Source organism: Telmatherina bonti (genome assembly GCF_933228915.1).
Source record: "Telmatherina bonti genome assembly, chromosome: 1".
Taxonomy (NCBI): domain Eukaryota; kingdom Metazoa; phylum Chordata; class Actinopteri; order Atheriniformes; family Telmatherinidae; genus Telmatherina; species Telmatherina bonti.
Genome location: NC_136619.1, coordinates 19,320,705 through 19,345,606, shown reverse-complemented (window position 1 = coordinate 19,345,606; position 24,902 = coordinate 19,320,705). Strand labels below are relative to the sequence as shown.

General features: G+C 37.3%; 2 protein-coding genes across 2 annotated transcripts; one reads left to right on the top strand and one right to left on the bottom strand.

Annotated features, from left to right (window-relative positions):
• Positions 1-326: 326 nt before the first annotated feature.
• Positions 327-6,025, bottom strand: nudt19 (nudix (nucleoside diphosphate linked moiety X)-type motif 19). Its single transcript, XM_079252334.1, has 3 exons — positions 4,985-6,025; positions 2,389-2,596; positions 327-1,826 (listed from the first exon to the last, which is right to left on the bottom strand). Exons 1-3 carry the CDS (start codon positions 5,762-5,764, stop codon positions 1,615-1,617), a joined length of 1,200 nt encoding a protein of 399 aa, XP_079108460.1. The 5' UTR covers positions 5,765-6,025; the 3' UTR covers positions 327-1,614.
• A 3,905-nt stretch (positions 6,026-9,930) lies between these two features.
• Positions 9,931-22,953, top strand: slc7a9 (solute carrier family 7 member 9; the record flags this gene model as incomplete). The annotated part of the gene is made up of 12 exons (XM_079239981.1): positions 9,931-10,029; positions 13,470-13,617; positions 17,449-17,691; positions 18,137-18,262; positions 18,384-18,483; positions 20,887-20,931; positions 21,048-21,171; positions 21,388-21,491; positions 21,621-21,717; positions 21,989-22,138; positions 22,553-22,727; positions 22,892-22,953. The coding sequence occupies 12 exons, from the start codon at positions 9,931-9,933 to the stop codon at positions 22,951-22,953; spliced, it is 1,473 nt and encodes a 490-aa protein (XP_079096107.1).
• Between the last annotated feature and the right edge of the window lie 1,949 nt (positions 22,954-24,902).

The window sequence follows — 24,902 nt, the reverse complement described above, 5'->3', positions numbered from 1 at the left end:
CACAAGTTCTGATTCATGAACCTCTACAAAATGCACTTGAAAATTATGAGACACATTGTCATCTGGAACAGTAATAAATCAAACATGGGGGAACGACAGGGGCTTTAAAAAATGGAAAACATAGAGCCTAAAGTGCAGCCCTTCCCTGCAAGTTTCCAGAAGAAGACTGTTCATGCAACATGCAAGCGTGAGACTGTTTTATCCATCTATGAATTAACTACATTCCTGGTTATGCAAGATGCTGAACATCTTCAAGAGTTTCCGAAACTGTAAAAGAGGACCCTGTACAGGTGAGTAAACTGACAATTACATGGACATTTTTTATTCAAATTACTGCATGCCTGAGCCAGTTACAGGATTCACACCGGCAACTGGTTCAAAGAGAGATGAGCTACACACACACTGCACAGACCACTGCATCATCACTTCATCTGGACTAAGATGGTAGGTTTCCAAGGCTGTGGGTTTCCATAGAAACCCTCAACAGACTGCAAACAGCACAGAAGGTTGAGTAGTGTTATTCCAACTCACCCCATTTCTGCCACCTCCATCCTACACACAACACTCTGAAGGAGGAGACCATGTACAAGGACAGAGGGTGGCTGCGCCAACTGAAGGAAAAACCTGAGCATCTTGTGTCATGTGGACAGATTAAATGTTTAAAAAGATGAAGGGATCTGTCAGCGTACATTTTATGATTTAAGGAGAAAATGTTTAAGTGGTGAGACTCAGTTGAGGGTAAAAACAAAGGCAACATCACTGTAATGCAAAGCCTCAGGCTCAACTGAAATCTCAACACAACATGGAGACAAATCAATGCCTCGCCCTTACTTTCTACAGGTTTATATCATATCCTGATACAATATTGTCATTTTCCACCAAGTTGCCCTTTCAGAAACACAATTTATATTACTGCAAAACTCTAGTTGAAGACAATGTTATTAAAAAAGTTCAGATTGAATTGAAGAAACTAAAAACAATCTTTAATTCATAAATGGCAGACATATGGAACAATCCATTTGGCAGGAATAATTTCTCATCAATCATTAACTTGAATTATAAAGGAAACTGCAGTGAGCAGGGAAGACCCCCAAATGGGAAAAGGTGGGAGCCCTGCAGAGCCTCCTCCACCTCTGACATATGCTACCCTCCTGAGACAGACCACAGGACATTATATTATATATAAAGAATCCATTCCCTGCACACTTACCATCATGTTCAAGTCTGCTTATGTTAAGTTCATTATGGTAATTAAATTGTTAATTTTTGTCTTTGTGGTGACGAAGATAAAACTAAGTCAAAAGACACATAAAATAAATCTAGTGTTTGTTTGCAAGTTGTATCACATCACAAAATGGCACAATTGTGAGGTTGTTAAATTGCACAACAGATTTGACATAAATACGGTCTGATATAGTTTATTATTTGTTTATAACCTATTTTTATGAGGTTTAATTATAAATCAAACTAAATCTAAGACCGTACACAAAAATGTGAAAGGTAAAAACTTGTTTTAAAACACCGAACAGGATTAAATTCAAGGAAGCTTTTCTTTTTCATGGCAGTCTTTTGTTATATTTGAATAGGAGAAAGAAGAGGAGGAGGAAAAGCAGGTCAAAGGTGACTTCCTGAAACATGTGACAAGCCTGGTTCCACAACTGGGAGCAGGTGCTTGTATTTAGGTGTGATGGTTATTTGTAAAGTTGTGGTGTAGGGATCTGACATCACTATACGGTGCAGAGCACAATCTTCCTGAGGATCCTCCAAGTGGGAGTCTCTGAACTCTTCATCTTTTCCTGAAGCATCAAGTGGGTACAATTTGTCACCTAAAATAGAGCAGAGTCCCAGAATGTAAATGGCAGTAAGATGAAATACAAGCCAATAGTTATATTTACCATCAAAAGGAAAAGGAAAAAGGGATGGGCTCAGCTGTTTGACATCGGGTTCAAAATAAATTGCAATGCCACCCAGTACAACAAAATATAAATCAGTTATTTAAACTTGTATAAATGTACAATATTTCATTGAATGAAATATTTAGTTAAGACATAGCACTTCTGTCTTTGATGTCAGACTGTATATGAAAGCATTACAGTCTACATTAACCTGAGTCTGAGGCTATAAATATCGATGAAAAATATAGTCATAGTGATTAACTATGCATAAGAGAAGAGGTGCACATTCAGAGGTACACCCACTATCACCCTGTGGCAGGTCTTCAGTCAGAGCCTCTCCTAACTCATCATGTTTCATTTCAGAAGGTGGAAACAACCACAAAGGTAACCTTGAGATATCAACACAACAAACCAGACAGACATCATGGCTACATATCTTATGTACAGTCTATGGTTTGGAGATGCATGAGAAGAAAAAGGCTATAATCAGCACCTGGCAGCAGTGATATGTGGTGCTCGTCTGTTGAGATAATCACAGGCATCCACTGTTCACAACCTTCCGTAGCTCGCTGGTGGGTGAAGCTGTGTAGGTCGGTCAGCGAAGGGAAGCGACACAATCGGCTAAGCTCATAGAACTGTGGTGGCGCGATCCACATCTGCCGAGCCTGGTAGCTCTGCAAGATCTCTGAGGGTGTGGACCACTGAAGAACACAATGAAAACAAGTAATGTATCAGTGCACAAGAAGGTTTTTTTCCCCTTCCTCTTTCGTCACATACCTCAAATGTTCCCATGTCCTGCAGCATTCAGTAATCTAACCAGTTATGACTTATTTTGAACTTTTTATGTTAAATATATTACCTCTGTGCTCTCTGGCACCTGTTGATTTATTCATGTTATAAACACGGGCTTGAACCTCTTTTTCCACTATTAAAGATTTTAATTTTTTTACCCAAACTATAGTCATCACTTAACCTGGCAAGCCAGACTCTCTCACTGTACCAGCGTAGAGTCTGGGGACTCACTCGCATCAACGGATTTCTAAGGCGGGACAAAGAAGCGTAGCGTAAACCAGTCAGAAATATTGCATGACATCAGCGGTCTGGAAGTGTTCAGTAGAGTGAAACATAAGAGAAGAAAATAAACATGGCGTGCAGTACAGAAGGTATAAATGACGTGTCATTTTTGCTGTGAAAACCTGAGGCTACATGGCGTTACTAGCAACTCGATGTTGATTTTTTAACCTAATCATAGAAATCGTAGAAGAAACAAACTCAAGCTACACCGGTGCACCATCTTGAATATTTTTAAGAATACGTGGTGACGCAAGGTGAGAGTCTCCTCAGATCAACCAATCAGAGTGGCCGGTTTGTTTAAGACCGATGTGAATCTCCGTGAAGGGAAGGGTTTCCAGACTTGAGTCGCTCTGTATTGAATATAAAGAGCACTCCAGTCTGGTGTGCCATGCTAGTCATCACTTAGCATAGACTGTCGGTGTTATCTAAATCTTGCCCATGGAAGTTCATTTTTGAGTTCCTTGAAATAAATTAATTTTATTTACAGTTATGTACATCTGGATGAGTGAAACACAAACAGTATAATGTATTTATTTCATCTTAGCTTTTTAGAGTGATGTTCTGTAACAATGTATTGGTTTTTAAGGAAATATAATATAATATAATATATATATATATATATATATATATATATATATATATATATATATATATATATACATACATACATACATACACACACACACATACACACACACACACACATATTTATGTGTATAACTCTGGTGATTTATAGTCTTTGTAACAGCTATATATCCCTCATTCTTCCATGTAATTAATAATGACAGTATTTCTTTTTTTTAGCCATTATCATCAGCTAACAAGATTAATTTGCATACAGTAATGAAGACAACATCAGTGACGAAGAGCTATTAAGTTTGTGATGCTCTATTATCATACAAATAATAAAAATACAATACAAATAAACAAAATTATATTTTCTCTTTTTCTGTAAATTCATAGACTAAAGTCTATAAAGTAATTTAATGGACAAAACCAAACAAAAACATATAACAGCAATAGATGCTGAAACATTTAAAATAAAAAAAACATATTTTTTGTCCAATATTTTAATAATGGCAGCTGCTGTCCTCGTTTAGGCAAGTAGGTCATTTGTGGTGTTGGTGTGTTTTCACTGCAAAACCAAGAAATCCATTCCCCTAACCGTTTGGGTTAAAATAAAATATTTTGTTACAGCAGTTGTTTAGTTTCAGGCTTTGGTTTTCACTGATCGAATGCATGGAATTATTATATCTTTACAAATCAATGAGATTAGTGTAGTGACTGACATTTGTTAAAACTGACAGGTTGTGTCTTTCAGGTTTGGGTTTTCACTTGTTTTCTTTTTCAATATATCGATGAGACCTGTGCATGTGCATAAGTGTATGTTTGAAAATAAACCAAGTTGCTGCATCTTATGTGAGCTCATGCTTGAGCTGCTCACTAATTGGGAGCTGGTAACCCTTATGACTTATTTTATAAGTTCATTGTTATTTTAAAGCTCTATGTTTTACAAAATGTGTGTGTTTAGCAGAATCGGAAGAGATTTCAAGGACAGACGAGATGCTGGGCTGTGCGTGGAGTTCATTAGCATATTTACAGGTCACCCAGCATCTAAATGAGGAAGATAGAGAGTCACGATGAGAGGGGTTTTTCCTCCCCCATGATAAAAAAAAAAAAGAAATGCATTTTAAAGCAAAACAGATACGATGTTAGAGCATCACGAAATGTTGAAGATTAACTTTAAAGTTCACAAAACTATGATACTATATCAGGATCACCTGCTGATTATTTCAGCTTTTTAAAAAAAAACAAAACAAAACAAACAAACAAAAAAAACTTTTAGAAGATATATTTGCAAGTATTAAGCAGTGCAAGCATCCACAAATTCAACTGTTTTAAGTATTATACTTGTATTTATTGTTGCCTAATCATTATCATCCCTGAATCATTAACTACAACCCTTATACAGCACTAGTCTTGTGAGTACAAAGTAAAATTGCTATTGAACGCACCTGAAAAAGCTCAATTTCCCTCTCATCCTGCAGGGTGTGCGGGATGTCTTGTAAGCAGCACATGAAGAACGCCGTGTCAAACCTCGCACCATATTTGCCAGTGGGAGTCAGCCAGTTGGCCCACTCATGTAAAGCCCAGATGTTGGGCAGCACTTCCAACTCTCTGCACATCCTGATGAAATTAGAGGGGTGTTGGTTTACAAGGGCTCTCCACTTTGAGAGATCACCAAGGTCCAACTCGTGTCCTGTGTGATGTCGACCTCCATATGTGTCCTCGGCACCTTTTACCAAACCACTCTGCTCCTCTTTAGAGACAACCAGCAGCACGCCAGATTCCTCAAAGGTCTCTCTCAGGGCGCAGATCCTGAGGGCGACCTCTCCCGGGATCGGAGAACCCAGTTTTACCCGGTCTGTGGCGAAGATGGGGGGTCTGGTCTCCAGTGGCTGTGAAGCATGTCTTAAACCAAAGGTCAGTGAGTCGGTGACAGGTTTAAACACATCCAGCCAGTCGCTCGAAAAGTCTGAGGAGTCTACCACACCGCCAGGAAACACATACGCATTGGGCATGAATCCGCTTTTACCGCTTCGTTTCAGCAACAAAATGTTGTAATCAAAGGAGGACCTGTGCGGCAGGTGTGACCCTCCACCGCCGCTGTCCAGCCGTGAAGCTGCCGGAGCGGTCAGCGGTGTTCTGGACATTAAACTGTCCGCACCGAGTCTGTGACCTGCGGCTAAAATGAGAGTGGCCGCTTCCCTCCAGTGCTTCAGAGACGTGTTCATCCTCAACCTGCCGGCGAGTTTACAAAGTTTTTAAATCCCTCAAAGTCTGAAACCCTGGTCGCTCAACCAGCTTCTTCTTCTTATATTTGTTGGCACGTAATGATTTGATGCATTTCCGCCACCAACTGGTCAGAGCTGTGGACCGAAATAAAATATGAATATTTCACCTTTAGAGTTCTGTCCACGGTCTCCTCTCTCCTGTTCCTCGATTTACTTGTAATCTAGTCTCTTTTTCTTTGAATATAGTAAAAACCACCGTCAATCCCCTCTCCTCCTTCCACGCTCGGACAGCTACAGTTGTTTTGGTGAAAGTGACGTCTTTTTGTGGGACACACGAGCTGCTATCGCCACCTACCGGCTGGAAGAATTAAGCTTTCAGCCATGCGCTGTTGTGCATTTCCCCAAAGCCTATGATGCTTAAATCTTTAGTAAATTACATGTTTGGATCCGTAACTGAAGTCAAAACACTAAAAGAAAATTTTATGCTTAAAATTACATAAAAACAATGGTGTTATTTGTGACAGATTGTAACTCTTGTTTGCACAGTAATCTTAGGGAAGGTCTGGTGAGTTCTCAAAGAGGAAATGAGTTTATACAGAAATCTGTTTTATCTATTTGCACTTTTATCAGATCTTTGGTTAGATATTAAAATAATATCGACATTTACTGGAATTAGGTACATGAGAATTTCAAATAGAAATGAAAGCCTTTTTACTGAACTTTGGCAGTTTTTCACCCTTTCCCGCCCCGACCAAAGGTCAACTTGGGATCCATCATGCACCTGTGCATTATCTGAGTGGGTAGGAAGATTTAAAGGGCCGACGACTTGATAGGGGCCCAGGAAGATGTGCACACTATAAAAGAACATTTTAAATAACAAAACCCAGAGTCTCCAGTTTCTGTAATAACTTTAAGTCAGAAAGTTCACAGGTCTGAGAATGTACAAACATTCAGCCGCAACCAGACCAAGAAAGATGGAAACACCACAGACCTCAGGGAGTTAAACAACATTTGATTGGTGTTAGTAAATGTTAAGCCATATATTTACATTAAATTAATCCATTTTGTCTCTTTATCAAATAAATTTATTTTTTTTATCATTCAAAATGTAACACATTTTAAAATAAACTGAAAAACAATTTTATTACATAATAATCAGTATGAAATAACAAACAACAGACTGTGATTGTTTTACTGGATACTGGACAGTTGATTAGAAACACTGAGTAGCTGTCTGTATTAAGGTGACCGTCAATATTAATTTACAGTTTTTAGTTCATTTATTCTATGTATTGTATATTGTTCTGTGTTTTAACTATTTTACATGGTCATGTGCGTGTGCAGCACTTTGGCCAATCTGGATTACTTTTAAAGTGCTTTATAAATAAAGATGACTTGAATTTAGTTGAGAATATTAAAATTGCCTATTGGATGTATACACTGTGATTTAAATACAATTGTTAAATACAGCCACAGATTTTTATTATTACCATGAAAAGCAATTCATTTGATCAACTTGAAGCAGTTGAAGCAAAAATAAAAATCTAAAATTTGCCATTAAGTGGTGGGGTCTATGTCATTGTCTTTCATCGGGTCCAAAATTCCTGGTGGCGCCCCTGGGTGTCGGCACATTTTAGCAAAGGAGCTGAGTTAGGAGTGCACAGTTTTCTCTGTTCAACATCTTCCCCTGTAGCTGAGCAAATACCTCACCGAATATTAGGTGCTCTTTAACTTTTCTTATTAGAGTTCTATTGTTAAGCAAAATATTTTCTGTATGGCATGTACTATAAGGATTAGCTCATTTAAATGAATCCTGCTAAAAGTATGTTTGAGCACTACAACCATTCAAAACCATATACACATTAGAAGTCTGTGACCAAGGTGTCTACTGCAAATCTGTTGAACTGATAAACTTCACTTCAGCAAATAAATTCAGTTCCTGTTGAATAAATTCCTCTTAAATGGGCTTACTAAGATGGCATTTTATTACTGTAGACCCATTTAATCAGATCTTAAGCCCCCTGAATGTTTCTGAAACTTGGTCATGTTGTTCTTATTCTTGGGGTTACTGAGTTTATATGCCAATGTGTTCTTGTGTTAGCAGATTACAGCTACGTCTGTAGAGACTGCTCAAATTCTCCTGCAAGAATTATAATATTAAGAAAAAAATCCTTTGCAAGTGTTGCAAAGCTCAAAGGGTAGTTGTGGTGTGAAAAATCAATGTCAGGTCAGAAAGTTAAACTACCAGGCTGCTGTTATCTGACTGTAGTCCCATGTAATTCTTGAGTTGACACATGTGCAAGCAGAAGGCTGAGACAAGTAGAAACTGGACTTTTTAGATGCTTGTACAAATGGTCTACACACTAGGATAAAGGTCTGACCAGGAAAGAAGAAGGAAACATCACAGATTCAGGTTCTCTGACAGATATAGTTTTGTGAAGAGAAAAGAGGAAAAGGAGGGGTAGAATGGAAAGGGAAAGGGAATGTGACACATAAACACACAGACATGTACAAGCACACAACTGCAGTGGTATCATATATCTTTATCAAAGAGGCATTGTGAAGAAAGTTGGGTTGGTAAGCTCAGCGTTAAGGAAATGTTTCAGGGTTTCTGTGAAAAAAGGCAGGAGTTCAGCCTCTACATGGTTTGCTTTTGTAGCATCCCATATGACTATTCTGGATTGTCACCTGAAAGATGGTTAGTAACAGAACACACCACCACACATTTATTTGTACTCTAAAATACTGTTCAGCGACAATAAACACCCTTTTTTCTTTTGTTTTTTAAGTTTTAATTTCCAGAATATCAATTGTATGAGTATGTTGTGGTTCACCTGTCTTCTTACACTTGATAATTGCTATCACTTCTCGGATCAATGCAGTTCTTGTCATAATTCATCTCCCCTTTTCATTCAGGATTGTCCAGGATGTCCAATTGGATTTGGGAACCTCCCACCAGAGGAGTGTGTTTGGTGTTTTGGAGCTCCAGTGTTACATTTGCATCAGACATTCCTGCTATACTTCACTGAACTTGGCTTAGCATCAGTTAACATCACTGTGCCTGAGTTTCTGAAAAGAGCTACATTCAAGGTTCCTGAAGTGTCACTGAGGTGGTTTAAAAGTAAGTGAAAACATTTATTTCTGATCTTGGATCAAATAGTATGTTAACATTGTAATTCTCAAGGTTCATTGCCTTTTTTTTAAACTGCTGAACACTTGTTTGATTATTCGTTAACACAGTGTGAAGTTAAACATTATCATTGGCAACAAGAAAAGGCATCTGATGTCTTTGCTTCCCATACTCTTCTTTTAACGTTTGTGCCATTATCATATGTTTGTTATAGAACAAACCTGTGCCTGTGAAAAAAGGTTAAAAATATATATTTTTTTCTGTGTCTTGTAATTCCAAGGCACAGAACTAGAAAACAGAAAGTGTTTGTTGCATAAATTGTTCTGAGAATGATTTCACTGTTTGGAAACATTGTTTACAAATCACAAAGAGAAATGTCACACATGGTGAAACTGAAATTTGCAGAGACTGATACATCTCCTAAATTTTCACATGTCTGTGTTTAACTTTTTAAGGTAAAGGTGGTGGGTGTATATTTCAAGCTTTAGCTTACGCCTGCACCCTTTCTCAGTTGTACCGATTTCAGTTCAAGGTTCTTGTGTAACAAAATAAACTCTTATCATTCATTCAATCATTAAAGATTATGATTTTAGAGCAGCCTTGGAAATAAAATCCACCTTAATCAGAATGCAGGCATCTAACTTCTTTAAAGAGGGAGTCAGCTGGGACTTCAGTCGGCCCTTTTTGCTGCTCAAGTGACACTTGGTGTAGGAAATCACTTGCTGAGGCTCAGAATCACTGTCACTGATAACTTAAAAAGAGACACTAAGTCAAAATCTGTGCAAATAATCCAAATCTGCTCTTGCAGCATTAACATTAGCAGGATTACAGGATTAACAATGTAAATAAATTTGGTTTGAGTGGACATTTATCTAGTTGTTTTTCTTGTGTGTAAACCTCATTACTTAACTAAAAATAGAACAGGTTTATGGTGGCATAGTGCTCTTTTCCCAGTAAATCTCATTGCATCTTGTGAACTGTTTGTGTGTGTGTGTGTGTGTTTGTGTTTTGTTTTTTTTAGCACCAGTAGACTGAAATGGAAGAAGGCAGTATCAGGAAGAAGGAATCGCAGAATGGTTCCACTGGCTACACAAAAGATAAGCATACTGTCAAGGCCACGGTACTTCAGAAAGATGTGAGTGTGTACCTGCTTGCCTGTCCTGGTGCGGCCCTGAGAAACGGTCTCATTAGATGTTCACACTGTGGAATCCCATCATCAGTAAGGAGGAGCTGGAGCTGAGTACCAGGCAGTACCACAACAAGTGTCTCCGCAAATTAACTCTGCAGTCATCTGCTTAGCGGTGCTGTCCAGGATTTAAGCTCCCTGTGCCTTTAAATTTAGGAAGACAGAGGATTTAGCTGGGTAGAGTAGGATTTTCTCCTTTTTAAAATATCTTTTATTGATGGATAATACTTCTAAAAATTCTGATAGAATGATTCCTGAAAAATAAAGCACGTTTGTAGCTGTTTCGGTGTGTGCATAGGTCAGACTCCATGCTCACAGCCTACACATACAGGCAGACCCCAAAAATTGCTGAGCAATTACAAATCCATCTCTCTTATCAGTAGAGATAATCAGATTATAGAAAAGACCCTTTCAGCTTTGGTCACTTAAACTATCATTCATAATGGCATGATGTTAGTCTGTTATCGTCCCACCTTTCCTCCTCTGTGGTCTCTAATTCACATATCTGCCAATGAAATGATAAAAGCTTCTCACAGGAAAGCAGAGAAAGGAGGATATCTTAAATGTGATAGTCTGAATACAATAGATCAAACTGACCGTCTAGCTGGACTGCCCACATTATGAGAACATCAGATGCCGATTACAATTCAACACAATGTTCTGAATTTTTAGGCAAAAACAAGGAAAACAAAGAAATAACATATGAAGAGAATTAAACATGCAGTAAACATGACATTTCACTGCAGACATAAATTCATGTAAACAAGTATTGTATTTATCTGATTAAATGGAAGACAAAAAAGAGAGGACATTATAAACCAAACTTTTGTGAGCATTGCTTTTTGAGTTCCTTCCAATATATTCAAGTAGAACTTAGCAAAAATTACATTCCTGTTTGTGCTCAGACTTACGCTTTTAGATAAATGTTAATTTAATCTTGCATGCATACTAATTGTTATGATTCAAAATAGCTCGTTAATGCTTTAAAATATTGCTTTAAAACACATTTGATAACAAAATAAGTGTGGAGATCAGATTATGGAAGTATAACTACCTGGAAAGTCCTTACAGTTCAAGGGATTTAGTTTGATGACAGTCTTTAAATGATAATTGTTCAAAAATAGACATTTTTGTTATGCTTTTCACTGTCGTTTTCTTTTCTTTTTTTTTTTTTATTTTTATTTTCCTTGGTTTTGTTTTTAGCAGTTAAGAAAATATTTTCTTAAAAAGGATCATTGAATTTGTTCCCTATGTATTATAACCTGAGAGTAAAGGGTCCTGATTGAGCAACAACATATGACAAGCAATTGTGAAAATGGCTGATTAGAGTAAAAAGTAAATTAAAAAACGCAACTGAATGGACTGTGGGGAGAAATGACAACAATTTCACTACAGTTCAATGATCGTAAATGTCATTTTATGGAATTTTGTTCAATATCTGTAAGTAGATGGGATCAAGTTATGATCATAACCTTACTAAAGGAAGTTAGTAAAGTCCTTTAAATACATAGGCAGGAACAAATACAGAGGGCATGTGAGATGTCACAAATCTCATTGTAGTCTGTTGATAGTTTTTTAGACTTCACAGAAATGTGTGAAACTCAGACTTGATTAAATGAAAAAGACAGAGGTCCATCCTGTGCTTATCATAATATGAAAAAAGGATATCTATTCATGAGTTAATATTTAAATCAAATGCTAACGTGTGGACCAGCTTCATGATTGACACTTGGAAGTACTCCATTGTGCTGGATAAAAAATAAACCTCAAAAGTCTTTACTTTAATTTGATGTTTATGAACTTGGGTTACTTCATGCACCCATTTCAACACTCTCACACATTAGAGTTGATTCGCAAGAAGCCAGCCTGCCACTGGAAGCAACTTTGAGTTGGAATTTTTTTAAAAATAAATTTTGACATGGCTGCACGGTGGCGCAGTGGTTAGTGGTTAGCGCTGTGGCCTCACAGCAAGAAGGTCGCTGGTTCGATCCTTGGCTGGTTTGGTCAGTGTGGAGTTTGCATGTTCTCCCTGTGTATGCGTGGGTTCTCTCCGGGTTCTCCAGCTTCCTCCCACCATCCAAAGACATGCATGTTAGGTTAATTGGTCACTCTAGGAATGAGTGTGAGTGGGTGTTCGTCTCTCTGTGTGGCTCTGCGATGGACTGGCGAGCTGTCCAGGGTGTACCCTGCCTGTCGCTAAATAATTACTGTTTCCTCTGAAGATGTAAAATGGAAACATTCTCTCATGATGTAGCTGCATCAAGTAGCAATGCTTTTCTTCCCCCTGAGCGATACTGTAAAACTGCTTCATTGTGCTTCTTGGAGTTTATTAAAGATATTAGTCTTGTTGAGCACAAAGATGACAGAGGATCGTTGCTTTAGCTACTTATCTTGAGAAAATTCTAAATGTGATTTTCAAGTATATTCATGAACTCACTGTCAAGTGAGGATAATGAAGTTTGAGTTTAAGATAAATCTGAATTTCAGTAAACAGGAATTTATGTTTTAGTCCTTTACTTTTTCCCTTTTTTATTTATTACATACGTACATACATTAAAACATACAACATTACTGACAAAACAAGATCATACAAGACACCATAATATCTTAATAGATATTACTTTAAGAGCAATATGGGAGACACTAAAGATAGCATTTATTATGTTATATCTATTTATAGGTACATATTTTGTTGTGCCCTGCGATGGACTGGCGAGCTGTCCAGGGTGTACCCTGCCTGTCGCCCAAAGCCAGCTGGGATAGGCTCCAGCTTCCCCGCGACCCTGAATTGGAATAAGCGGTTTAGAAAATGAATGAATGAAAGAATTTTGACATGAGAAAGGGTCAGTGACAATTACTGGACTACCCTTTCTAGCACCCCTCCCATCACCATCCACAAACAAATAAGATGAAGATTACAAAAAAAACCCCAAACAAAACAAAATAAAAACAAAAAGCATACCTACCTACTTTCAGGACTAATGAATACAGTAATTTGTGAAACAACTTCAGCTATTGTTGATCCAGTGTTCCAACATTACTGCCTCCTTACATACCTACTGAGCATGAACAAGAGGATCTTGCCTTTTCTGGGAGTATTTTGTGTGTAGTTCAGTCTTCACTCAGTGGAATGCCATCCAGTCGGATTATTGTCATGTGATTTGATCAGTGAGTGAAGACTTCCATGCTAAAGGGGGTTATTGAGGAGTTCTTTGATTTTGGATGTTCATATTAAAGTCAAGACATGGTAGATGAATGGAGACATTTTTTAATTTTTATAATGAATTTTTGAAGAACACTATATTACACTTTCAAGAAGAAAGTTTTCCATAGACATTTGCAGTTTGAAATAACATTGAGCTTTTCTTTTCTTCTTGTGTCTTACCCAGGTTGGTCTGCTAAGTGGCATCTGCCTTATTGTGGGTACTATGATTGGCTCAGGCATATTCATTTCTCCCAAGTCTGTTTTACTGTACTCGGGAGCTGTGGGACCCTGCCTCCTTATCTGGACTGCTTGTGGAGTGTTATCCACTCTGGGTGAGACCAGTGTTCAAACTGATTATTTTTTTCCATTCAGTAATAAGGTAGTTCTGATGCATCAGGAGTCTTACTGTAATTTATGGTATGGAAAGCGTTAGGAACAGCCTTCTAAAATTGAATTTAAGTGCTTCCATGGAGCAGCATGATTAAAAGATTATTTCCCACTGATTATATAAAATCCAATAAAACCAACTATTCACCACTGGGCTAATGCAGAATGACTACAGAAACTGTGTGTGTGTGTTTTTCAATTGGTGAAAGCTGTAATAACATGATGTGCATGTGCCTGTCACAACTCTCTCACATTCACCAGAAAAATTGGTTTACCAACCACAACATTATCGCAGTGCCTCAGTTACCTTGTGCTTCACCAAATAACTTACAAGATCCCTGCTTCCTGTCACTGTTTCAAGTCTTGTCACTACAAACTAATTTGTCATGAAAGGCCAGGACTGAGCAACATTTGAAGGAGCAAATTAAATGCAGAAACTTGATGGCCTCATTTTCTGTCTTAGCTTAACTAGCAGTTAACTAGCAGTGTCTGTGTCACTGCGGTAACCAAGGTCAGTCACATCAAATAAACTCTGATCAATGATTATAGCTTGCTCAATACTTGGGTGGCCACCTTTTCTGGGGAGAGCTCTTGATTATAGCTCAAAGTATAGAGCTGTGTTTTATTTGTTTGTGTCAACACGCAATAATTGTGTAATGATGTGACTGAAGTGTCAAAATAGACAGAATACTCCACTGAAAATAGAATAAAATTCAGCTTTAAATAAAACTTCCATCATGTGTCCTCATATTTAACAATACAATATTTATCCATTTCAGTTGGCTTTCGTTTAATGAGATCCTGTAGTTTTTCATGTGACGAAGATCTGAAGTGACTTTTGTTCTTTGTCACTATAAAACTTTTCAGACTATTTATGCACAGTTTACAGCTTCAGTTTCAGGGTTGTACATGTTAATTTGTATCGGCAGCTATGCGTTTCTGTTAATAAATGTTTTGTAGGTTGTGAAAACAGCAGTGTGTGTCATCATCACACTCTCCGAGTTAAAGTAACAAGTGGAGATGCAACTAGGATTAAATTTAAAAAGATAGATAAAACACTGAAATGTTGGGAATTGCAGTATGTTTTATGAGGTAATTTTATCTTTTTCTTCTGCTACATTTTACTTTTGACTTGTTTTCTAAAATGTTTCGTTTTACTGTGTAGCCCTTTGGTCAACACTACAGTTGTTTTTCCAGTACTTTACCAATAAAGTGGTATGGTGTGTCTTAAGGGTTTTCTGAAATGTTATGAATACTGTTTGAGTGTAAATTAGACATTACCCAACGTGCATATATTTTCAAAATACACAATAAACAGAATTGAATTAAACAAAAATGCTTCTATCTCATAAAACATAAAAAACAACAATAAAAAGTAGTGATCTTTATAAACAGTTATATTAAAAAAACTGTAAAAACGGACTTCTTTTGGACATTTATCAGTCCCTAACCTTGAATGGCTAAATGTTTTTCAAAATCTCAAGCTAATGAATACCTTCCCTCATCTGCAAGACTCTGAAGAGTTCTCTCTCTATTCTTTATATCCTACTTAAAAGTTCTGTGTCATTTCAATTCAATTCAGCTTTACTTGTATAGCGCCACTTCACAACAATGTTGTCACAGGGCACTTTACATACACATCTTTTCAAGCCAATTCATTCATAGCCTGTAATAGAAACCAACTGATTGCATCAAATCATGACTTTTATCCAATCCTCCATCCTGAGCATGTACGAGGCGACAGTGGGAAGGAAAAAACTCCCTTTTAACAGGAAGAAAACTTCCGGCAGAACCCGACTCAGGGAGGGCCGCCATCTGCCTCCACTGGTTGGGGTGGAGAGGACAGGAAAGACAGATCAACATGTACAACTGCACTTATTCAGGAAGACCTGCGGGAAAAAAGGAGAAATAAGTTCGAGATGGCAATATTGGCATATATTTATACATTAATATATTAAAGAAATAGAGCAAGGTACATCTCAGTGCATCAGGTGACATCCCCATTGCTACATAAGTAATGGTTGGCTAGACCACCCATAACTATAAGAGCAAAGAGCATAACCTGGACAGTTGGGTCTCGTACATGCAGACTCCAACTCAGGAGATGCTCATATCCTAACTATAAGAATCATGGAAAAGGAAGGTTTTCAGCTCGATCTGAAAGGTGTGGAGGGAGTCTGCCTCCCGAACCCACAGTGGGAGCTGGTTAGAGGCTGATAGCTAAAGGCTCTTCCTCCCATAGTACTCTTTGAGACTCTGGGAACCACCAGTAAACCTGCAGTCTGAGAGCGGGAATATATGGAACTATCAGATCTCCCATGTACAATGTAGCTTGGTCATGGAGAGCTTTATATGTGAGGAGAAGAACTTTAAACTTTATCCTGGATTTAACAGGGAGCCAGTGTAGAGAGGCTACTGATCTCTCCCACTAGTCCTCATCAGAACCCTTTCTGCAGCATTTTGGATCAGCTGGAGACCTTTCAGGGCATATTTAGGACAGCCCTTAAATAAAGAATTGCACTATTCCAGTCTGGAAGTAATAAAGGTATGGATTAATTTTTCTGCATCTTTCTGAGACAAGATGCCCCTAATTTTTGCAATATTACGCAGGTGGAAGAAGGCGGTTCTAGAAATCTGTTTTAAATGTGAGCTAAAAGACAAATCCTGGCCAAAAATGACTCCAAGATTTCTCACAGTGCTACTGGAGGCCAGATTAATGCCATCCAGATTAATTACATTACTGGATAATTTTGTCCAAGTTTTTCAGGCCCGAAGATAACAATCTCTGTCTTATCTGAGTTTAAAAGGAGAAAAGTCAGAGTCATCCAGGTCTTGATGGCTGTAAGACATCTTTGTAATCTAAGAAACTGATTGGTTTCATCTGGCTTCATGGAAACGTAGATCAGTGTGTCATCCGCATAGCAATGAAAATTCATCCCAGGGTGCCTGATGATTTAAGAGTGGTAACTCCAGTCTTTTTGTTCCTTATGTTGTCAAAAAGTCCTTTTTCTGGCAGCAAATTAAACCCAAACTGTAACATTTCTACCATTATGTCTTTCTTCTACTGTGTCTCTTCCCTTTTGTCTGCATCAAAAAATGTTTTGAAAGTGTTACCAAAATACGATATATGTTCACACTTTGACTTGCTTGCAGATTTGCAACACAGTTTTGCAGATATTAGCAAGTGTTTGCATCAAATACTTTGCTCTTAGTTATTTTGCAAGGATGGTCAGTCCTGGACCAAATAACAAATGTTAGAAATATGGGCAACTTGATGGGACTTTATTTATACTGGAATGATTTAATTCAAGTTATCTCTCAATCCCTTGCCAGACTCATAGATATATTGACTATGTTTTTCTCAGGCTCATCAATATACCTTTTTGCATAGTGACACCACATATGCACATCTGAGGAACAGATCTGAAAGCCAAAGGCTCAAATAAAATAGGCTCAAACAGATTTAAATGTATGGCAGTATAAATATGTCAACCATTCTTGTGAACTATCAATCCAGGTTTGGCACATACATGAGATACAGACAAGAGCAGACAATAACAGGTGTTGGCCTGCAAAGATAAAACATAAGACAACAAGCAGAAGGAAAAACTCAGCATGTTTTGAAAGTTTTTGTTTTCACTAAGAAACTTTGAGAACTCACTTATGAATTGCCCAGGAAATGACAGTGACCCATTAACTTAGTTGTTTTTAAACATCTTTCTTCTTTTCTTTGTCTCTTTGTGTATTTTTTTTTGTTTGCATGTGTGGCTACACAGGAGCTCTGTGCTATGCTGAACTTGGTACCATGATCACCAAATCAGGGGGGGAGTATTCCTATTTGATGGAGGCTTTTGGCTCACTTGTGGGCTACCTTTACTCGTGGACCACAGTGATGGTGTTGAAACCTTCCTCCTTTGCTATCATCACGCTGAGCTTTGCAGAATATGCTTCTGCTCCTTTCTATCCTGGCTGTGATCCTCCACTGGTGGTCATCAAGTGTCTGTCAGCAGCCGCTATATGTAAGTTCATGCTTAGAAGCAGCCAACACCACAAATGATGTCTTTGTTGATGTTTATGATCAGATGTTTACTTGTGGTCAGTATTACATTGAAAAGTAACAAGAAAACCAGTTTCTAGGGCAACAAAGCTGACATATGTTTATTTTTTACTTTATTTATTTCAATAATTAGTTAATATTTTGCTTCAGTTATTTATTTTATACCAACAAACTACTGACTTTATCTGTGGTTCAGCTGGACGTGTACGACATCAGAGGACATGAAGCAAACTAGTTCCAAATGAGTTAACAAATGGCCTAAGTGCTCGTGATACCCCCTGTAAATAGCTGAACAATGAAATATAGTAGAAGGAATTGAAATAGAAACTAATCTTTAAAGTAAACATTTAATTTGTCCAAGCAAGAATTCTTTGATTTATATTGAGAAATTTCTGATTTCTTTTCAGTTATAATTGTCAGCGTCAACTGTCTGAGTGTTAAGCTGGCAAACTATGTGCAAAACATCTTCACAGCAGCCAAACTTGTCATCATTGTGGTAATTATTGGAGCTGGCATCGTTCGACTGGCACAAGGTGGGCCCTCTTGTTCTTTCCAATGCCCTTGGTTTACAAAGCTGTCTTCAAAATGTCTCTCATTTTATAAGATGGTGAAAATTATCATTTCTTTTAATCATAATTATGTCTTTATGTCCAGGAAACACAAAGGTCTTGTTAAATGCTTTTGAAGGCACATCATCATCTGTTGGAGCAATTGGACTAGCATTTTATAATGGGCTTTGGGCTTATGATGGATGGTAACAGTTCTCATGCACTTCAGTTTTACATTCTGCACAGAATGACCAAATATCTCTTCCAGTCATTGCAAGTATTCTCCATGTGATAGCGGTAGTACTGACTGATAAGAAGCACTGTAACACTCCTCAACAATTTGAACTGAAAAACCAATAATGCATCTGGGTATTTGTCTTCTTCACATCTGTGGACCATCTCTCGATAGCAGCGGTGGGCAACTCCAGCCCTGCAGCAACACACCTGACACACATCTGACTTAATTAGCAGACTTGTGCTGAGCTTGGCATTGAACTCTGCACAAGTCCCATTGATTTGTGTCAGGTGTGTTGTTGCAGGGAAAACTCCAAACGCTTGCAGGACTGCGAGCCTCGAGGACCAAAGTTGCCCACCCCTGCTTGAGAGTATTTGTTGGGAAATTAAAATTTTAAACTCCAAGTCATGCAGGGACATATGTTTAGGTTTAAAGTGTAATTTGCAAGAAATTATATATCCTGGTAACATTTTTTTTAGGACTATTATTAACTTAGAAAGTATCTCTAATGTCACCATCTTAGGCTGAGAATGTACTTGCATTTGATTATGAATACGCTTGTGTATCAGGTTTGTGTACATTGCCTTTGTTTGAAGCATTTCAAGCAGCATTTTCTGAGGAACTGATATGGTGACTTGTGGGGTAGTGTGTCCAAGGTTGAAGAAGATTAGACGTAGATAGAATCAGCAGTCCCGGGAGTTCCTTAAAGATGAACATTTTATTTTCCAAAAGTTGTCCATCATACAGTTTCAAAGATCAGTGGGTAATCAGTCCCCAGTTTCACATCCTTTTCCTTCACTCTCTCTCCTTGCGAGCTCCCAAAACTGACTACTTATATACCCCATTAGACACACACCTGATTTGATTTAGCCTAAACCATTTCCCTATATCACTATCCCCAGCAACCTTATTCTACACCAACATTAATGAACAAAACAAATTCCTAAACAAACAAAAATACACAAAAGGAATACCAGTTCTAGTACATTATTTCAAATAAGCCCACACTTAAAGAAACTACAGAAGAGGAAATCCTCCACTTGGTTTCTCCCAATCAACTAATCTAGGAGTCACTCACACCTGCAATGAGGAAGTGCTAGGTTGGCCATTCCCCAACAACTGTCCTGCAAGGTGGAGTTAAACAAAAAATAATGTTAAATGGTAATGATAAAAAATGCAATACAATGCAAACACTAACAACCCGGGATAGGAAGTGCAGCATGGTTACCTGGCAACAGAAATAACAGAATAAAGTGAAAGGGACAAATATGAGAAAAGGTAAATGTTAGGGACAAGTGGTGAACAGTCTCACCCAAAAAAGATAACAGAAAAAAAGACTTGCCTTAAATGAGAAATGGCAGCTTGGAGTTGTAGATAATGAATGATGATGAAAAGCATGAAGACCTACAATCTAACAAACTCGCAGTTTTCAGCTCAATACAGAAAAGAATGTCACTAAAAGTTATCAAATCATTTGTGGTCTTTGTGTTGCCACCAACATTTCATCACTTCCATAGTTGGTGACTGAATTTTTTTCTAATTATGTTGATTTATTATCTTTTTACCTTTAACCTTTATACTAATTTTCTGTAATGACAAATGGTTTTTTATAAATTATTAGTCATCTTTCCCGTTATCTTGTGATAGATAATTGATAAATGCAACTCTGAGGAAATGTTGCAAGATGGTTGTTTTCAATATATTAACACTGTTTTAATCAAATTAGCTTTAAAATAATCCAAATACTCTGATGATTTACCACTCTCTTTTGCAGCTTAGATCATTTCACCCATACCAATTTTTTTCACTCACATATATTTTCATCACTTTTATTGATGGAGCTCAATTTTTGTTCCCTGAAGCCCTCATAGCAGTTTTTTTCTTTACTGAAAGCATGATCTGAATGTGTCTCAGAAATTGCTCAGTTTGACGGGTTGTAAGATCATCCCGTCAAACTGATGATCTGATTTGAACAGTTGCATATGATTTCATTTGATCAAAATGTGGCTATATTAAAAATAAGCTTTTATATTTATTGAATAATTTAACACAGATAACACGTAGAAAAAAGAAGACATGAAGGGCAACTGATGTTTTGCATATAGAGTATATCACAATACGCATATTTGCAACTTTGGTCCCTGGACGACCCGCATTAATTATTGGAGAACTTTGTAAGAAAACAAAAATTTTAATTCAAATTCATTTGGCTTACCTCCTGTTATGTCTACTCTTAGGCTCCAACAAATTTATTATTTAGAAAATTTTATATCACAAGAGAGTTACTGACATTTTTCATAGGAACTAAAGCTGCTCATGCCTCATTGATCAAGCCTATATAGCTGGTTATTTATCCCATTTTTTTTCCCCTCAGGAATCAATTGAATTATATCACCGAGGAGCTAAAAGACCCATTCAGGTAAACACAAATTTTTTTAGAGAAGTAACTAAAAAAGATAAATATCTTGATAAAAGGTGAGTATAGTATCATGAAATTAAGTGTAAAACTCAAAAGATTTTGTGTGTGAATCTCAGAAATTTGCCATTGGCCATCGTAATTGGTATCCCTTTGGTTACTGTGTGCTACGTGTTGGTCAACGTTGCTTACTTCACTGCTATGACCACCACTGAGCTGCTGCTGTCTCCAGCTGTCGCTGTGGTAAGAACAATTATATGCAGTATCAAATATATGTATGAATGAAACATGGTGGTATAAAATAAATGTAAGGAGGTTTAAATGATAAATTTCTAAAAGAAGCCAGACCATTGAGCATACATAATGTTTTTTATTTCTGAGATTTAGATCAAATCTCAGTAACTGCCCATTCAAACTGCTCCCTTGTCTTTTCTGAAGGATTTGTTTGTACCTTCATAGACTTTTGGAGACAGAGTCCTTTACCCTCTATCTTGGATTGTCCCTCTTTTTGTTGTCTTCTCAACATTTGGGTCAGCCAATGGAAGCTGCTTCACAGCTGGCAGGTAAAACAGCAACTAACCCACAGATAGTAGAAAAATATGGGGCTCTCTTATGTAAAATGGCATTAGATTAATTTTGTATCTGTTTAAAATGTGACCAAAAACACTTATTTTGTCTTTCTTTTCCACAAGGCTGGCCTATGTATCTGGCAGGGAAGGTCACATGGTGAAAATCTTATCCTATATCAGTTTGAAGCGGTACACTCCTTCCCCTGCTCTTGTATTTAATGTGAGTTCTACATATTTTTAAGGACATGCCAAGATGAGTTCTTACAAATCACCTGATACTTAACTTGTCCACATTGTTTTATTGTATGTTGATTTTCATATTATTCCAGTTGTAAATAGTAAAAGGCCTGCACATGATTTCAGTCAGTTTCACGATATTATACCAGCATTTTAACTAGAGAAATAATATCTATGCCTATCTATTATTTCTATAGTGCTATATCTTCTCTGGTAAACAAGATTCTGAAAAAACTGGCTTCTTTGTGTTTTAGGGTGTTTTGTCCTTTTTCTACATCATCCCAGCAGACATTAACACCCTCATTAACTACTTCAGCTTTGCTCAGTGGGCGTTCTATGGTCTGACAGCACTTGCTCTCATAGTGATGCGCTTTACCAGGAAAGAACTCCACAGACCTGTAAAGGTGAGGCTTGCTGACCGTGCTGTTATCAGTTGTCTTGCTCAGACTGAGTCATGTGATTAATTTTGGCTCGTTAGTATTATTACAAAAAGTAATAAGATGCTGTTAAAGGTTTATTAACTCTTTTTATAGCATACTTTGCTAAATTAGAAGCTTAAAACCAACAAACAACACAATTAATTTCTCATCGCTGAAAAGCTTACATGAACAAAAACAAACAAAAATCAAACAACACATTTTCATCTTTGTTTTAAACACTTTTTTTTTTTTTTTTTTTTTTTTTTTACTATTTTAGTCTCACCTTTTCAGTAATGTTTTGTAAATTGAAATTTTCCCATAAATAATTTTAGTGTACCACAGATCTTTGGCAGAAAATGTGTAAAATAAGCACGTATGCATTTATATAATGGTCTCAAGGTGCCCATTGTCATTGCTGGCCTAATGGTCCTGGTGTCATGCTACCTCGTCTTGGCCCCAATCATCGATAAGCCAGAAGTGGAGTACCTTTACTGTACTATCTTCATCTTCAGTGGACTCTTCTTTTACTGCCCATTTGTCCACCGGAAATTCAAATGGACCCGCAAACTCATGAGTATATTCACTTTTCAGTTGATTTTGTTTTCCAAGTCATCATAGTATTTCAGTGCACATGAAATTAAGAAATGGTGTTATCACAATGTAAGCATTAGACTGTTTAATATGTTGTGATAAAAAGGAGGCAATAAGATGATGCTGATGACCTTGTTTCATTTGTAGGACCCATCACCATGTACCTGCAGCTGCTGATGGAGGTCGTACCTCCAGAGAAAAATGAATGAGAAGGGATAAACAGGACAGCTGAGTCCCTGAAAGAGGTCCTGCCTGGCTCTGGAAATACCGGGATGGAAATATGTTGTAGTAGTCAAGGAGGGCCAGAGTCAAAAGTCTGACTTTTTTTTTTGTTTGTGTGTGTTTTTAAAGCTAAGTGACAAAGTGAAAGTACACATATGTTCATAAATCTGTGCACAAGTACAAAAATAGAATCACTGGAAAATTCAGAAACTCCAAAATGGTCTCCGCAGTATTTCCTGAAATATTTCTTTCGGATGCATGATTTTACTTGAAATATGCTTTTATTTTAAATAAGCATTATTTGCATAAAACTATAACTCTAATTGTGAAGGAATATATTCTTGATATTTACATGTTTTTATTCATATTTGCTCATTTGTATTAACGTATTAATCAGTTTCACTTTACACATGTGTGATATGCATTTGTGAACTTAATATGAGTCTCTTTTCACCACGAAAGCTGCAAATTCCTGAGAAGTACAAAGTTAGAAATGCCGGACTGGAAATGCTTTTCTCTTTTAATAAATTGATTAAAAAAAAAAACCTTCTTTTTCAGCTCAAACCAGCTCCTCTCCCTTCTATCTGAAGGTTGTAAAGTTCGTTTTTCATTCATTCTACTACCCACTTCAGTCCTACCTCTCTACTCCCTCGCCTTCTTCTATCCTTTGCTCTTTGGTACACCAGCTGCAGAGAGCGGCTTAGGGAGGGAGGAGCGCTGATCAGATTTTGCACATTCTATAAAAGGGTTCAAGGGACAGGAAGTCAGGGTTCAGACTTCAGACTGACTCATCTCTGTCTGCAACAGGGAAAGGAACGCTGAACCCGGATCCATATTGTATATTTCTCAACTTTTAAAGAAGTATTTAAACATAATACATAAGTGTATTACTAATTTCCAATGCAAAAAATCCTGCTGAGAATTGACCGGAAGAAGGCAAATTTCTCAACAATGGATGAATCTGCATTTAAGCTGAGCGATGTGTGGTGAACATTTTTTAATGCATTAAGGTATTTGATAGATGAGCAAATAATTACTGTTTCCTCTGAAGATGTAAAATGGAAACATTCTCTCATGATGTAGCTGCATCAAGTAGCAATGCTTTTCTTCCCCCTGAGCGATACTGTAAAACTGCTTCATTGTGCTTCTTGGAGTTTATTAAAGCTATTAGTCTTGTTGAGCACAAAGATGACAGAGGATCGTTGCTTTAGCTACTTATCTTGAGAAAATTCTAAATGTGATTTTCAAGTATATTCATGAACTCACTGTCAAGTGAGGATAATGAAGTTTGAGTTTAAGATAAATCTGAATTTCAGTAAACACAGGAATTTATGTTTTAGTCCTTTACTTTTTCCCTTTTTTATTTATTACATACGTACATACATTAAAACATACAACATTACTGACAAAACAAGATCATACAAGACACCATAATATCTTAATAGATATTACTTTAAGAGCAATATGGGAGACACTAAAGATAGCATTTATTATGTTATATCTATTTATAGGTACATATTTTGTTGTGCCCTGCGATGGACTGGCGAGCTGTCCAGGGTGTACCCTGCCTGTCGCCCAAAGCCAGCTGGGATAGGCTCCAGCTTCCCTGCGACCCTGCATTGGATTAAGCGGTTTAGAAAATGGATGGATGGATGGATATTTTGTTGTTGTAGTATGCATATATTTGCGTATATGTTTATGTTTGAGCGTGCATGTTTGCCAACTCAGGAAAAGATGATTGCCAATATATATTTATATATATGTATAAATAATTATTTGTCCAACCGTTCCTCTCCCAAACACCACCCCCACTAAAGACAAGGGTACAGCTCAAGTGATAGTTCAACTGGTAAACAGTGTATTATTAATTTATTTGTCATCTAAATGAAAATCCACCTGTCCCAAAACACTCTCCCAACTCTCAGAAAGAGGGAAT